This window comes from Geotrypetes seraphini, chromosome 14, assembly GCF_902459505.1.
Source record: "Geotrypetes seraphini chromosome 14, aGeoSer1.1, whole genome shotgun sequence".
Lineage (NCBI taxonomy): Eukaryota > Metazoa > Chordata > Amphibia > Gymnophiona > Dermophiidae > Geotrypetes > Geotrypetes seraphini.
Window position 1 is genome coordinate 76428678 of NC_047097.1, and position 15240 is coordinate 76443917.

At 42.4% G+C, this 15240-nt stretch overlaps 1 protein-coding gene across 1 annotated transcript in view; it reads right to left on the reverse strand.

Annotated features, from left to right (window-relative positions):
* RASGRF1 (Ras protein specific guanine nucleotide releasing factor 1) overlaps positions 1-15240 on the reverse strand; it is a 131533-nt gene that overhangs the window by 15607 nt on the left and 100686 nt on the right. The window contains exons 18-21 of the mRNA XM_033919863.1: positions 15030-15136; positions 9889-10001; positions 4655-4712; positions 3874-3977 (exon numbers count right to left, since the gene is read on the reverse strand). Of these exons, the coding sequence (XP_033775754.1) occupies positions 3874-3977; positions 4655-4712; positions 9889-10001; positions 15030-15136 (382 nt within the window). The remainder of the gene's footprint in view (positions 1-3873; positions 3978-4654; positions 4713-9888; positions 10002-15029; positions 15137-15240) is intronic.

Below are 15240 nucleotides of genomic sequence, written 5' to 3' on the forward strand. Positions count from 1 at the left end.
ATCCTTGGGTGATTTTTTAATTTAGTTTGGTTCCAGTTTAAATTAAAGTAATAGGTGTAGTGGTCGGACCAGATGTCATGGTTCCAAATGCCGTTTGATATGTAAATAGTGGGATTTAGGATTTCTTTTGTGGACATAGCTACCAAATCTAGCTGGTGGCCTTTTTCATGGGTTTGTGTGGATGAAGGGAGATTGAAGTTGAGTGAGGACAGGAAGTTTTTAAAGTCTTTTGTGTCGGGATTTTTCTTGTTTTCTAAATGTAGGTTTGCGTCTCCTGCTATAATATTGTAGGATGGGGTGATTGAGTTGTGTAGGATGAATTCATAGAAGTCTTCTCTGGCCTTTGACCAGCATTTTGGCGGTATGTACTGACGAAAAGAACATGTTTAGTCTATCCACCACTTCTTTTTCCTCCTTCACCACTCCTTTCCTATCTCCTTCATCCAACAGTCCACCTCCTCCCTTGCTGGCTGCTTCCCTTTAACATATCTGAAGAATGGTTTGAAATTTCATGCTTCCCTGGATAGCCTCTCTTCATATTCTCTTTTTGCTCTACTAACCATGCGGTGACATTCCTTTTGATGCTTCCTGTGCTCTTTCCAGTTCTCCCCAGTTTTGTCCTTTTTCCATTTCCGGAATGAATGTTTCTTGTCTCTTATCGCTATCTTCACTTCTTTGGTTATCCACGCCGGGTCTTTTGTTCGGTTCTTTTTGCATCCTTTTCTAAATCTGGGGATATACAGATTTTGCACTTCACTCAATGTGTCCTTGAATAAAGACCAGGCTTGCTCTACAGTCTGCGATTTCTTTGTGCTGTTCCTAAGTTTCTTTCTTACCATTACTCTCATCGCTTCGTAGTTTCCTTTCTTGAAGTTAAAAGTTGTCGCTGTGGTTCTCTTCCCCTTTGATATTCCTACTTCAACTTTGAACTTGATCATATTTTGATCGCTGTTTCCCAACGGTCCCATTACTTCCACTTCCTTTGCAGGTCCTCTTAACCCATTGAGGATTAGGTCCAGGGTGGCATCCCTCTCGTCGGTTCTTTGACAAGCTGCTCCATGAAGCAGTCCTGTACAGCCTCCAGGAAACCGGTCCCCCTAGCGCATTTTGAGTTTCCAAGACTCCAGTCTATCCCGGGATAGTTGAAGTCTCCCATAACAATCGTGTTACCGTTTTTGCATTCTCGCCTCATCTCAGCTTTCATTTCTTCATTGTTTGCTTCGGTTTGCACAGGTGGACGATAGTACAGGCCCATCTTTATCTCAGGCCCAGTCCTTCCTGGTATTTTAACCCATAGTGATTCCAATTTGTCAGTCGCCGCCGCTGTGTCCACTCTGAAAATCACTGAAGACCCGTCTCTTTAACAAATTCTAATTCCCAATTCTTGCCCAATGCCCCTCAGCTATCCTCATCCCAATCCCCTATTCTCTTGATTTTAGATTAACTCATCCTTCTTCCCATTTGTAAAGGTATTCCACCCAAATTGTTTTCCCCTGCACCCCAATCTCTGACTAGATACTTCCTTTTGATTCAAACCATCTCGGTTCTCTTCCATTTGCATTTTGTATCCCAGAAAGTACTTTTTCTGTTCCCCTTACATCTCATACACTCATTGTATGTATCTCATTGTAAACATCTCTTACTTCTTGTTGTAAACATCTCTTAATCTCATTGTATGTAACTTGTTGTAAACAGCTTTAAACTTATGGTATAGCGGTATATAAGAAAACTGACAGGGTTGACGGTCAGTCTAGAAGAGGTATGCAGGCAGATCAATAGGCTTAAGACGATAAATCCCCAGGAGAACGTAAGGAGAACGAGAGGGCACTCTCTAAAGTTGAAAGGGGATAGATTCCGTACAAACGTAAGGAAGTTCTTCTTCACCCAGAGAGTGGTGGAGAGCTGGAACGCTCTTCCAGAGTCTGTTGTAGGGGAAAACACCTTCCAGGGTTTCAAGACTAAACTGGAACGTACGCAGGTGAGGCTGGACTCATTTTAGAGCACTGGCCTTTAACCTGGGGCTGCCATAGGAGCGGACTGCTGGGCACGATGGACCATTGGTCTGACCCAGCAGTGTCAATTCTTATGTTCTTACACAACATTAGTAATATAAATAATAAAAAGGAAAGTAAGGATTGTGAGACTAACTGTGCACAGAAGATAATTCTTTGACATAAGTCGCATGAGATACGTGATTTAGTAAATAAAGATGATGTAGCCAATGAGATGTCTGACTGATGAGCCTCAATTAATGGCTTGTTTGAATTAAAATCTTGGAGGATATTTTCATTATTTACTTTAAAATCTTTATTTCAGCTTCAGCTTTCAAAGAATGATTTTAATTTGTGTGATTTATTAACCAACTTTAAGAAAAGAATCACCCAAGGCAGAATACAGCAGGTATAATTCACCTTAAAACTTTTTTGTTAACAGCAGAAAAAAGACCAAATATAAACAATGAATGAAGTCAAAATCAATCAATTGAAACTTAATAGGACTACCATGCAACAGTTTAAAAATATATTTATTAACAGCACTGAAATTCAGAAAAGGAGAGATATAATATGGCTCATAGTCAGATGCGCACAAGACGCATTTGACTTGCCACCTATAATATATACTAAAAGGGAGATAAAATGCTTATGCAGCATCTGATAAACACAATTCAGAATATTCAAAACAGAAATCATGCTAATGGTTTTCAATAATTCAGCTTATCCCATAGCAAAGGGGGTAAGACGGGTGGTACAGCATGCACTGGGATAAACAGATGGGAGACTAAACTCAAGGCAAACAAGATATAAGGAATTGATTTAGTTAGTGTAAGTGGCAAGGTAGTCCTGGTGCAGAATGAGTGTACAATACAGAGGGGGTCTGTCAGGATATCGAGAGAAACTATCCGGATAGAACAGAGGGGGTCTGTCAGGATATCGAGAGGAGTTAACCGGATAGAACAGAGGGGGTCTCTCAGGATATCGAGAGGAGCTAACCAGATAGTACAGAGAGGGCCTGTCAGGATATCGAGAAGAGCTATCAAGATAGTACAGAGGGGGTCTGTCAGGATATCGAGAGGAGTTAACCGGATAGAACAGAGGGGGTCTCTCAGGATATCGAGAGGAGCTAACCAGATAGTACAGAGAGGGCCTGTCAGGATATCGAGAAGAGCTATCAAGATAGTACAGAGGGGGTCTGTCAGGATATCGAGAGGAGTTATCCAGATAGTACATAGGGGGTCTGTCAGGATATTGAGAGAAGTTAACCGGATAGAACAGAGGGGGTCTCTCAGAATATCGAGAGAAGTTAACCGGATAGAACAGAGGGGGTCTCTCAGGATATCGAGAGAAGTTAACCAGATAGAACAGAGGGGGTCTCTCAGGATATCGAGAGGAGCTATCCGGATAGTACAGAAGAGACCTGTCAGGATATCGAGAGGAGTTATCTGGATAGAACATAGGGGGGGTCTCTCAAGATATCGAGAGGAACTATCCAAATAGAACAGAGGGGGTCTCTCAGGATATCGCGAGGAGCTATCTGGATAGTTCAGAGGAAATCTGTCTAGATAGCAAGAGGCGCTATCTGGATAGTACAGAGGGGGGTCTGTCAGGATATCGAAAGGAGTTATCCAGATAGTACAGAGGGGGTCTGTAAGGATATCAAGAGGAACTATCTGGATAGAACAGAGGGGGTCTGTAAGGATATCGAGAGACGCTATCTGGATAGTACAGAGGGGGTCTGTCAGGATATTGTGAGTCACTCGCCAGATACAGCTGCCCAATAACTACAACCAGCACTGGCTATAGAGATCTGCAAATAATATTTCCTTTGATGTTTAGAAGAAAATCAATCAAGAAAGAAAGTTGAGATGCTACTCACTCATAGGGAATCTTTCTGAAGATGAGATGGTCCAGCAGGGTCAGTTGCTCTGCAATCTCTAGAGCTGAGTGGCTTTCAAAGGGCTCCAGTTTGCTTCCCTCGATCTGAGGAAATAGATTTTGAATCTGTGTTATTCTTCTTATGAAGTGAAGAGAATTAACACAGTGACCCAGGACCAGAGCTTCTGTTATCTGCCCTGACCTGCCACGTTGCCAGTGTGATTGGATGTCCTTTCTGGCATCAGGGAAACTACTGTTTCTAGTGTTCTGTGTAGTGTGTCTGTTATGGAGGGCACTGGTTGATCAAAAGGAAGGAGAATGGTGATGTCGTCTGCATAGCTATAGGAGGTTAGGCTTAATTTGTCTAGGCAGGTGCCGAGGGATGCAATGTAGAGGTTGAAGAGTGTGGGGGATAAAGGTGGACAGACTGCCTCTGCACTGTCTGGGTGCTGCTGAGGTGGGGGGAGGGGTCTAGGTTCAGAAATAAGACAGAGCTAGGAATTACCTGGTGAGTGGCATACCTTTATTTAGGACATCACTAATACCCAGGCAAGTGCCAACAGGATATCTACAGCCATTAAAGGGATATCACCCAGGTACTGAAACCCCTCAATGGCTGGCATTTTGAAAAACCACTGATTGAACATTACTAGCATTGATACTTCCACCACTGCTGGGACATCTTATGAATTTGCCTGAAAAGTGACAGCTGCCGATACCTTTTATGGACTTCAGAGAAGAGTGGAGCATCTGTAGAAAAAGCAATGGGAGGTGCTCCCTACCTGCAGGATCTCCTCCAGTGTGATCTGATTGTCTCCTGGATCCTCCTGAGTCAGTGTCCTACAGAACAGGACAAATGGATGACAATGTGTCTCAGTGTATGTTTCCATTTTGAAATAGATCTACGGAGATGTAGACTATGGGCAAGAGTGCCCCAAGAATAACTTTAAGAACAAAAATTTACATTAAAAAAATACCAAACTGTCACAGATAGAAAAGAAAACTGCCAAAGGGTTAAAAATGATACATAGTACAATACTAGCATGATTTCTGCAAAAGGAAATTTTTACAAAAGAAGGGGGTAAAATGCTAAATAAAGGGTCTCTAATCCAATTCTGAATTTAATTTTTTTTTTTTAGGGGGGGAGTTTCTCTGCATGTTAGTTTCATTATTATATTGGTATTAGATCTTTTCAATCTTCTGTCCTTTCAGCTACCTAGACCTATGGTTTTTGGCAGTGGCGGTTTTTATTTGTGTTTGCAGTTCCTCAACAATGGTTCCTTCCCACATAATACACTCTAAGGGCCATTTTTGATATGACGTCCAATTCCAAGTTTGGACGTTTTACAGAAGATGCACAAAAATCCAGTACCAAACATGCCCATTTTTAAAACTGCAACATCTCTATCTTGTTTTTTCAAAAATGCATCTTTAAGAACATAAGAAGTTGCCTCCACTGGGTCAGACCAGAGGTCCATCGCGCCCAGCGGTCCGCTCCCGCGGCGGCCCATCAGGTCTATGACCTGTGAAGTGGTTCCTGACCATTTCTCTAACCTACCTCTACTTCTATTTGTACCCCTCAATCCCCTTATCCTTTAGGAACCTATCTAAACCTTCCTTGAACCCCTGTAATGTGCTCTGGCCTATCACAACCTCCGGAAGTGCGTTCCCTGTGTCAACCACCCTCTGGGTAAAAAAGAACTTCCTAGCATTTGTTCTAAACCTGTCCCCTCTCAATTTCTCCGAGTGACCCCTTGTACTTGTGGTTCCCCACAGTCTGAAGAATCTGTCCCTGTCTACCTTCTCTATGCCTCTCCGGATTTTGAAGGTTTCTATCATGTCTCCTCTAAGTCTCCGCTTTTCCAGGGAGAACAGCCCCAGCATTTTCAACCTGTCAGCGTATGAAAAGTTTTCCATACCTTTTATCAGTTTAGTCGCTCTTCTCTGGACCCCCTCAAGTACTGCCATGTCCTTCTTGAGGTTCGGCGACCAGTACTGGACACAGTACTCCAGATGTGGACGCACCATTGCACGATACAGCGGAATGATGACTTCCTTCGTCCTGGTTGTGATACCCTTTTTAATGATACCCAGCATTCTGTTTGCTTTCTTTGAGGCTGTTGCACACTGTGCCGATGCTTTCAATGTTGAGTCCACCATCACCCCCAGATCTCTTTCAAGGTTGCTCACCCCTAGCAATGATCCCCCCATTTTGTATCTGAACATCGGGTTCTTTTTCCCTACATGCATGACCTTGCATTTCTCTATGTTAAAACTCATTTGCCACTTTTTTGCCCCACTCTTCCAGTCTCGTTTAAAAAAGAGAACACGTCCAAAAGAAAACCACACAGAAGAAGCCATTGGGGATGTAGAAGGGGCCAACATTTGTACTAGACTGCATGAACAAATGGTTTACAATGACTGTCTCTTAATTTTTCTGAGATACATTTCTGGCATACAGATTTTCTCACTGTAATCCCTCTTGCATACAGAAGAACCAATATGACCTGAGACTGACCAAACTAATTAGCTGGCCAAACTAAATGGGGAATGCAAAATGCCTTTGTTCAGTTCTAAGGCCATTAAACCTTTGAAGAGAAAGAACAAGATTTCTAATTCTGAATTTTCCTTTCATTCCTGATAAGACAGAGTTCATTGAGAGTGCATGGCACTTCCCGTGACCTAGAGCAGTGTATCTCAAACTGTGTGCCTCCTGAGAGGCACCTACCAGCTGACTTCCCTATGCAGTACAGCGCCAGCGCTGCCCGATTCGCCAAAGGCCTGCATGTTTCCTCCTTTTCTCTAGTGTCCTCCGGCATCCCCCCTGGCCTCCCGGTCTCACCTTTATAGCTAATTACAGCAGCCTGCAGAGGATCGCCAGTAGGTAAAATAATTTTATTTTCAATATAGTGATTGAAATGTGTCAGTTTTGAGAAATTATATCTACTGTGTATATTGTGTGTATATGAAAAATGAATGGAAAAAATTGCATTACAATTAATAAAGGGGATGGGATCTGGGGCAGAGCTTAGGTGGGGAGGTCTGTGGTTGGGGTACTCAGTTGATATTTGTTATACTTAGGGGGTACTTAGCTTGAAGTAGTTGAGAAACACTGCTGTAGGCAATCAGCTGGCGCCAGTGCCTCTCCTTCTCTCCAGCCCTCTTCCCTGCTGGCACCCCTTACTGGCATCTCAGGGCCCTTCTGGAGGGCCTCTGCACATGAACGGACGGATGATGTCATGTATATGCGTGATGTCATCATGGTGACGTCCGCACACTTCTGGGTGTCTCAAGCCATGGCCACTACCTTTAAACCTAAGAACACACTGGGAAAAGCTTTAGGCAAAGCAAGCAGGCTGCTTAAGGAACAGCCAATGAGAGTCCTAGCTGTCCCTGCAGGTGTGGATAAACAGCTCCATTCCCAACCAAAGCTTCATTCCAGCCACAGGGCAGAAGCCTATTGCCCTCAGGAGGTCAAGCTACTGGTGAAGGAGTCTGGGACTGGTTTTCCTAAGTGTTGAACTAAGTTTTCTCTTTAATAAAATGCTGAATTATGTTTAGCTGCAGACCTAACTTATCTCATTTTCTAGCCTGCCTGCACTGGGTGTTAGCTTGGGCATTCTAGCTTCTTATGGCTATCTCACAGAAAGACTGCAGGGCTTAGATAAGTGACCTGCTAGTGTGAGCTTAGGACCAATGATTGTTAAGAAAAGTAACACGTGAAAAGTTTTTTTCTAGAATTCAGTTGTATAGCCAGAAGAATGTATAAATATTTCTGTAACTTCCTGGTTTCGAGACTTCTGAAGCCAGCTTGGAGCTCAGGGTCTGCATATGCTGAATAAACATCTGTGCTTTCTTCAAGTCTCTTAAGTTTTGTGGCTGCCCAAAGTGACCTTTCACTGGGAGAACTAAAGCTGGCCCAGGACTTCTGGCAAGGAAACTTCCCAAACCCAGCTCTGTAGAAAAGTCTTATCATGATTTAACCCACGCATCAATTGGGCAGGACATAGGCCTAGTTTCTCTATCTGGGGAAAATGATATTCAGCCAGAGTGCGACGTGTGCATGAGTGAGGAGGAATGTAATTCAATAAGCTTTCTGGAAGATGAGGAAATGCAGTGGAAACCTGAGACTAAAACCTAAGGTATGGTTGTGTTGGTATGAATGTTGTATTACAGTGGGAAATACTGAGGAATAAAGCTGACACATCTCAGAGCAGTTTCAGTTGCCCAAGAGGAGATTTATGTGAGGGGAAGGGAATCCTTAACTCTCTCCTTCTCTAATTGATGAGTTTGATTGCAACAGTGCTGAAGTTCACAAAGGGGTTTGTTTATGGGAGGGATACAACCTGAAAGGTTCACCCCCTTCACCGAGCACTAGCTACTCCTCTCTAGAAGACAAATGGCTCGGATCTGAACATCGTTACTAATTATAGGCCTATTTCCAATCTGCCTTTTGTTTCCAAAATAGTAGAAAAAGCAGTCTCCTTGCAATTATCAGATTTTCTCAAAAAAACAAATGCATCCTTGTCAGACAGGGTTCCATTCAAGTCATTTCACTGAACATACTCTTCTTGGATATTAAATTACATGGTTTTATATTTGCAGTATATTAAATAAATTGAACTTGAATTCTGAACAGCACAAGTACATAAATGTTATAAAATATAGAGTTGAGAAAAAGACCTTAGCCCCATTGTTCCTTTGCAAATTGATGTACACAGAATCAACCCACTACCTCTTAAGTACTAAGTTTATACTGTATTTCTGAACAAGGAGCTGTGTGAGGAAGGAGGGGCAAGTAGTAAAAATGAAAGTAAAACTCTTTGAACAGAATACTCCACAAGTCGGGATTTTTGTGTGTATAGCCTGTAGTTTATCATATTATTCTCTCCTTGAAGGAGAAAACCTATTAGTAAATATTTTGATTTCATCATATTTCTTAAAGACTGCCTTGAGGAATTGTCTTATTTAAGCAAAAATATATTTGTTATTATTACTACATGTTACCATCATTTTGATACAATTGTTAGGAAGAAATAAATAGTTGATACAAGCAAATATTCCTTTTTGGGGGCAGTACTGAGTGGCAGTGATTACAATGAGTAATACTAAATAAGCAAAAATGGTATCAACAATAAAATAACAGCATTGACTTTTTTTGATTAGGAGAATCTATCATCAACCTACAGGATTCTGGAAACTATCCACTTTCAGGATCATCATCCTCCTATTCTATAGCTTCAGATTTATCTTTCCAAGATAGTGATTCAGTCACATTATATATACCATATATCCACAGTATATCACCTAAAAGAGAGTAAAAAATCTGACCATCCAGGAACCATCATAGATAAGTTTGTGATAAAAACAAGCAGATTAGAAAAAAGAAGTAATTGATGAAAAAATTGTTCAGTTTCTTTCTGTCTGATTAAAAACCCATGCTTCATTAATATTGTTCAGTCACTGAGACCAGGATACAGTCCGCCCAGCAGAGCTCTGCTGGTCTCGATCCCGTCCCTCAAAAAAAGAAAGTAACTTCAGAGGGGAGTAGAATCGAGACCAGCAGAGCTTAAAGCAACTTGGCAAGAGGGAAGGTCCCCATGGCTTCTGGGTTCATTATTGCCAGCCAGTTTAGCAGGACCAGAACTGAAGGCAGAGCTGTGCCGCTGACTCCTCCCAGCAGCTGGCAAACATCATGGATGACTGCCGCAACTGCTGTTGGGAGGAATCAGCTGCCTGCCTCACATGTCAAGACTGCCCCTGCCGCACGACTACATTCCCCACAGCCAAGGTAGGTTTAAATTTTAATATTTTTAAACCCGTTACAGAAGTATTCATGCATAGGTCAAATGTAAGCCATTTTTGGGCTATTTTTTTGTGGCCCAAAAATCTCGGTTTATATTCGAGTATATACGATATACTGCCATATGTTAGTGTATTGGGTACGTAGTCCTCATACGAGTATACAGAGATAAGTGCTTGGTTGCTGATTTCTCTCACTTTCACATGTTCTTACCTGATTATATTGGCTGCTGCTTTTCGTTCCTGTGTTAACAGCTCTGGGTCATGAATGACATCTTCCAGGAAGTTAATTACTCTGCATTTCAGATCCTCATTACCTTCAAAATCCTAAGATAGAAGGAAAGAGAGGGAGAAGAAGAATTAAATAATGGAAACGAGACAAGGAAGTTGGAAGTGAAGAGGAGGAGAGAAAGAGAAAAAAAGCAGCAGCCAGCAAGTGAACAAAACAGATTTGATATGAAGAGGTGGGAACACCTCAAGCATGAGTGTTGGCCTGTGTGTGTCGGGGGTGGGGGGAGAGGGGTAGCATACCTGAACCTATGTTCAATCCCCGTGAGAGACATACGGCTTTTTTTTTTTTTTTTTACCCCTTCTCTATTAAATTCCTTCCCTGACCTTATAAGGGCAGAACAGTCCTTTCCTCATTTCAGTTTTTTCTTTATTTTTTCCACCGATGACAGGGGGGTGATGCTGGTAGATGGTTTCAGCTGAAGACTGATGCCAGAATTCATTTATTAATTGTTTTATTTGTGTGCTTGAACTTGGATATATGACGTCTTTCCTTTTATTGAACGGAGTTCTTTTCATTTGCATGATTTAACGTTATTGATTGGTGTAAGCGGTATATCAAGTCAATAAATAATAATAGTAATACTGGGACAGGCTGAAGCCCAGTATCCGGTTTCCAGTCCAGGTCATAAGTGAGTAAAATAGACTTTATGCAGGAAGACCTTAGGAAATTGGAAGGCTGGGAATCCAAATGGCAGATGATCAAAGTGTTTATCAACATTTCCTTATGAAAAGCTACAAAACACCCCATACCCAACATGTCCCCAACAAATGGCAGATGAAATTTAATGTAGACAAATGCAGTGAGGCTCAGGGAAGATATGAATGAGGCTTACAAAATTATGCATAGTGTAGATCAGGTAAGAGAGAATCCTAGAAACATCTGCCATCCTTTCTGAGCCTCTTAACTTCATCCTATGCTCTCTCAGTCTCCATGGACAAGCAGGATAGGCAACAGCCACACGTATGGGTGACGTCACAGCTGGCGGCGCTGATCAACATAAGAACATAACATAAGAAGTGCCTCTTCTGGGTCAGACCAGAGGTCCATCGTGTCCAGCAGTCTGCTCGCGCGGCGGCCCAACAGGTCCAGGACCTGTGTAGTAGTCCTTTATCCCCTTTTCCTTCAGAAAACTGTCCAATTCCTTCTTGAACCCTAATACCATACTCTGTCCTATCACACCCTCTGGAAGCGCATCCCAGGTGTCCACCAAGAAGAACTTCCTAGCATTGGTTTTGAATCTGTCCCCTTACAAGGTTTCTGAGCATGCATACTAGGTTCCCACCCGAATGTATCTATTTGAACTAGACAATCCCTTCAGTTATTTTTCAACCACCATAGCAGTCAGAAGCCAAAAAAGCCCTTGTCTACTTTACCTATTTCTACAAATACGAGATGGACAAGAAACCCAGTTTCAAGAAATGTTCGGCTTGTGCCACGATAATGTCCATCACTGATCTCCAAGACATATTTCCAGTGTCTGTGGTCTCAGCATAATTTGAAGGATTGTCATCACTGTGCCATCCTTACATGGTGATTCTGTAAGTCTAGAGAACAGAAATAAAAAATTTTGCTGCAAGACCCAGCTTATGCCTGTCCCAGTGGCTCTGACTCTGTCTTACCGGTTCTAATGGGGTTTAATTCTGACTGTTCTGTTGCTGGCTTTAAAATCTGTCCAAAAAATCAAAAGATGAGGTTTACCCTCTGAATCTTCGGCAGTGAAGCAGCCCACGTTTCAATTCAGGGAGAATTCTCCTGTCCCGAGTGCTCAGCAGCATCATAGCCATCAGACATTGCTAAAAAGAGGAGAACCATCGACATCGATCAAGAGAGGAGGGGCATCGACGTTGCTCCAGGGATCATGGACATCGATGTCACTCAGTGAGAGCATGCATCGACACTAGAGCTATCAATACCGGGACCGTTCATCGACATCCAGCTCTCCTCCTGTCACATAACATGCTGCAGCCCGAAGCTCTAGTCCATTAACTTCATCATCGATATTGATGCCGGCTCACACCGTCCCCTCCTACTGCGATGCACAAAGCCAGAAAGGCACTAAAGCATACAGCTAATAAAGGGCATGGAGGACCTCTCATATACTGACAGACTGAAAAAGCTAGGGTTTTTCTCCCTGGAAAAGCGGAGACTTAGAGGAGACATGATAGAAACCTTCAAGATCATGAAGGGCATAGAAAAAATAGACAGGGACAGATTTTTCAAATTAAGGGGATCAATAAGTACAAGGGGGCACTCAGAGAAATTGAAAGGGGAGAGGTTTAGAACAAACGCCAGGAAGTTCTTTTTCACACAGAGGGTGGTAGATACATGGAACGCGCTACCAGAGGATGTGATAAACAGGAGCACGCTACAGGGGTTCAAAGAAGCTTTGGATAGGTACTTGGAAGACAAAGGGATTGAGGGGTACAGATAAGAGTAGAGGTAGATTATAGGGATGGGATTAGAGGTAAGTTACAAAATTAATCAGGGACCACTGTTCAGGCACTAGGCCTGATGGGCCGCCGCGGGAGCGGACCGTTGAGCAAGATGGACCTCTGGTCTGACTCAGCGGGGGCAACTTCTTATGTTCTTATCTCCAGTTCTCCTCCAAAATGTTTACAGAAGCTCTATCATCTCTCTCCTTTGCCTCCACCTCTTTCAGACTGCAGGGCCTCTATGGTAGCTCCTATTGTTCCTACAAAAGTTCTAACTCCTCAGCCTCATCCGGTTTTTTACAGAGTTGTAGAGGCAATTCTTGGAATCTAAATATGGGGTTCATTCTCTTCCTAGTACTCATCACCTCCTGGTGCCAACCAGCTTGCTTCACCTTCTCAGCAACAACCTCTGTCAGAACCTCTGATTCAGCTTTTAACTCCAACTACTCTGCCATCATGTGTCTCGGATGTGTCTCCTATTTAGCCATCTTCTGACCAAGCCACTCCTCCTGTATCTTGGTGTAGTATCTTGGTGTAGTATATAGACCTCCAAGACAACTGGAAGACAAAGACTCCAAATTAATTGAAGACATAGAGAATATCACTCTACGGGGAGATGCTGTTCTGCTAGGGGACTTCAACATGCCTTACGCAGATTGGAACTCATACTCAGCAACAACCAGCGGCAGCAGGAGACTGTTAACATCCATAAAGGGAGCATGACTCAAACAAATGGTATTGGAACCCACTAGGGCCCAGGCGATCCTGGACCTGGTACTCACCAACGGGGATAGCGTCTCGAAGGTCTCGGTAGAAGATACGCTAGCCTCCAGCGACCACAACATGGTGTGGTTCTACCTCAGGAAAGGTTTCCCTAGATCAAACACGAAAACAAAAGTACTCAACTTCCGAGGCACTGACTTCGAAAGCATGGGAGATTTTGTCCACCGGACACTGCAGAACCAAGCTACGACTGATGATGTGGAAGCTATGTGGTCATCCCTGAAATCTACCATACATGAAGCGACAAGCCTCTACATTAAATCAGTACACAAACGGCGGAGAAACAACAAACCCCAATGGTACTCTGCAGAAATCTCGCACCTACTTCCTATCTTGCATCATTCTGCACTTCTTTGCAATGAATTTTAATTGTCAAACATTAGACTATTCTTCTAACTTTTGTAGATTGTTTTCCACTCCCTCCGAGGTGTCCACTCTGTTTTAAATCTTGATATCATCCTCATTGCCATCTAACCCTTTGGCAATGTCCCTCACAAATATATTGAACAAATCGGCCCCAGCATCAATACTTGAGGCACTCCACTTCTCATCTTTCCTTCCTCTGAGTGAATTCCATTAACCACCTCCCTCTGGCATCTATCTGTCAACCAGTTTCTAATCCAGTTCACCACTTTGGATCCTAACTTCACCCTGTCAAGTTTATTCAAGAGCCTCCTAGGAGGAACAATGTCAAAGGCTTTGATGAAATCTAATTATATCTAGTGCACGTCCTCAATCCATATTCATTTGGCACAATTTACCTTTAGTAAAACCATGTTGTCTTGGATCTCGTAACCCATTGGATTCTAGGAAATTCACTATCCTTTCCTTCAGCAATGCTTCAATTACTTTTCCAATAACCAAAGTGAGACTTACCAGCTGGTAGTTTTCCATTTCTCTGTCACCACTTTTGTGAAGAGGAACCTCATCTACTTTTCTCCAATCCCATGGAACCTCTCCAAAGATTTTATTTATTTATTTATAAGTTTTCAAATTATACATTCAAGATTAACTTGTACAGAAAGAAGGTTCAAGGCATAGAAAAAAAAATATATTAATCAATCCTTACAAAGCAATAACAAATAGTTAACTTGAATCTTCTCAAGTCCTCAATGAGATCCAAAATGTAAATTACAGTGAGGAAAAAAAAAAGGGAAAATACTTCCTATATGAAACTGATTAGCTAACAGAGGTTAAGGCATCTAATTTTCATCCTTCTCCAGACGAGATAGGGATAGGAATGTCGTCAATTGGAGTGGCTCAAAGAAAACAAATTTCTGTGTTTTATAATGAATAACACACTTGCATGGATGGCAAAGAAAAAAGGTAGCCCCTAAAGCTAAGACACCAGGTTTTAATAATAGAAATTCTCTTCTACGCCTTTGTGTATCCCTTGCTAAGTCTGGGAACATTTGTATTTTACAGCCTAAGAATTCTTTTTGCTTATTTTTATAACACATTCTCAAAAGCCAAATTTTATCAGGAGTAAGAGCTACAGTCAAAGATTTATTGAACAGATCTTTAAGAGGACTCGCCAGAACCTCCCTAAACTCCCTAAATATCCTGAGATGGATGTCATTCGGTTCCATAGCTTTGAAGAACTAAAGGATTTAAAAGGTACGGGGAGGGGGGTTTGGGAAATGGACTTAAGAGACCCACGATCACCTGGGGGGGAAGAGGAAGAGATGTTGTGCAGTGTTCTCATGTCCACCCACTTTGGGCTCCGGTTTGCCAAAAATTGGGTGTCTGGCTATGCCCCTGACATATATTTGAATTTTTTTGGCTACTCATTTGGAGGTGTGACATATACCTGTAATTGAAGAACCTGCTTGAGATTATGACACATACCTGAGCGTGTTTGGACACCCAGTGTCTCAAGACATTCAAGACTCTGTTGGTAGCTGCTCTGCGAATAACAAACTCTTTGTCCCCATTCCTCTGATCTGGAGGAAAACCTGTGAGTTTTGCAAAGAGTAGAGGAAAGAAGAGAAATATCAATTGACATTGAAAGCAGAGAAGCATTTAGTTTGTACACACCAGGGAAGGGAAAGTAAAGGAA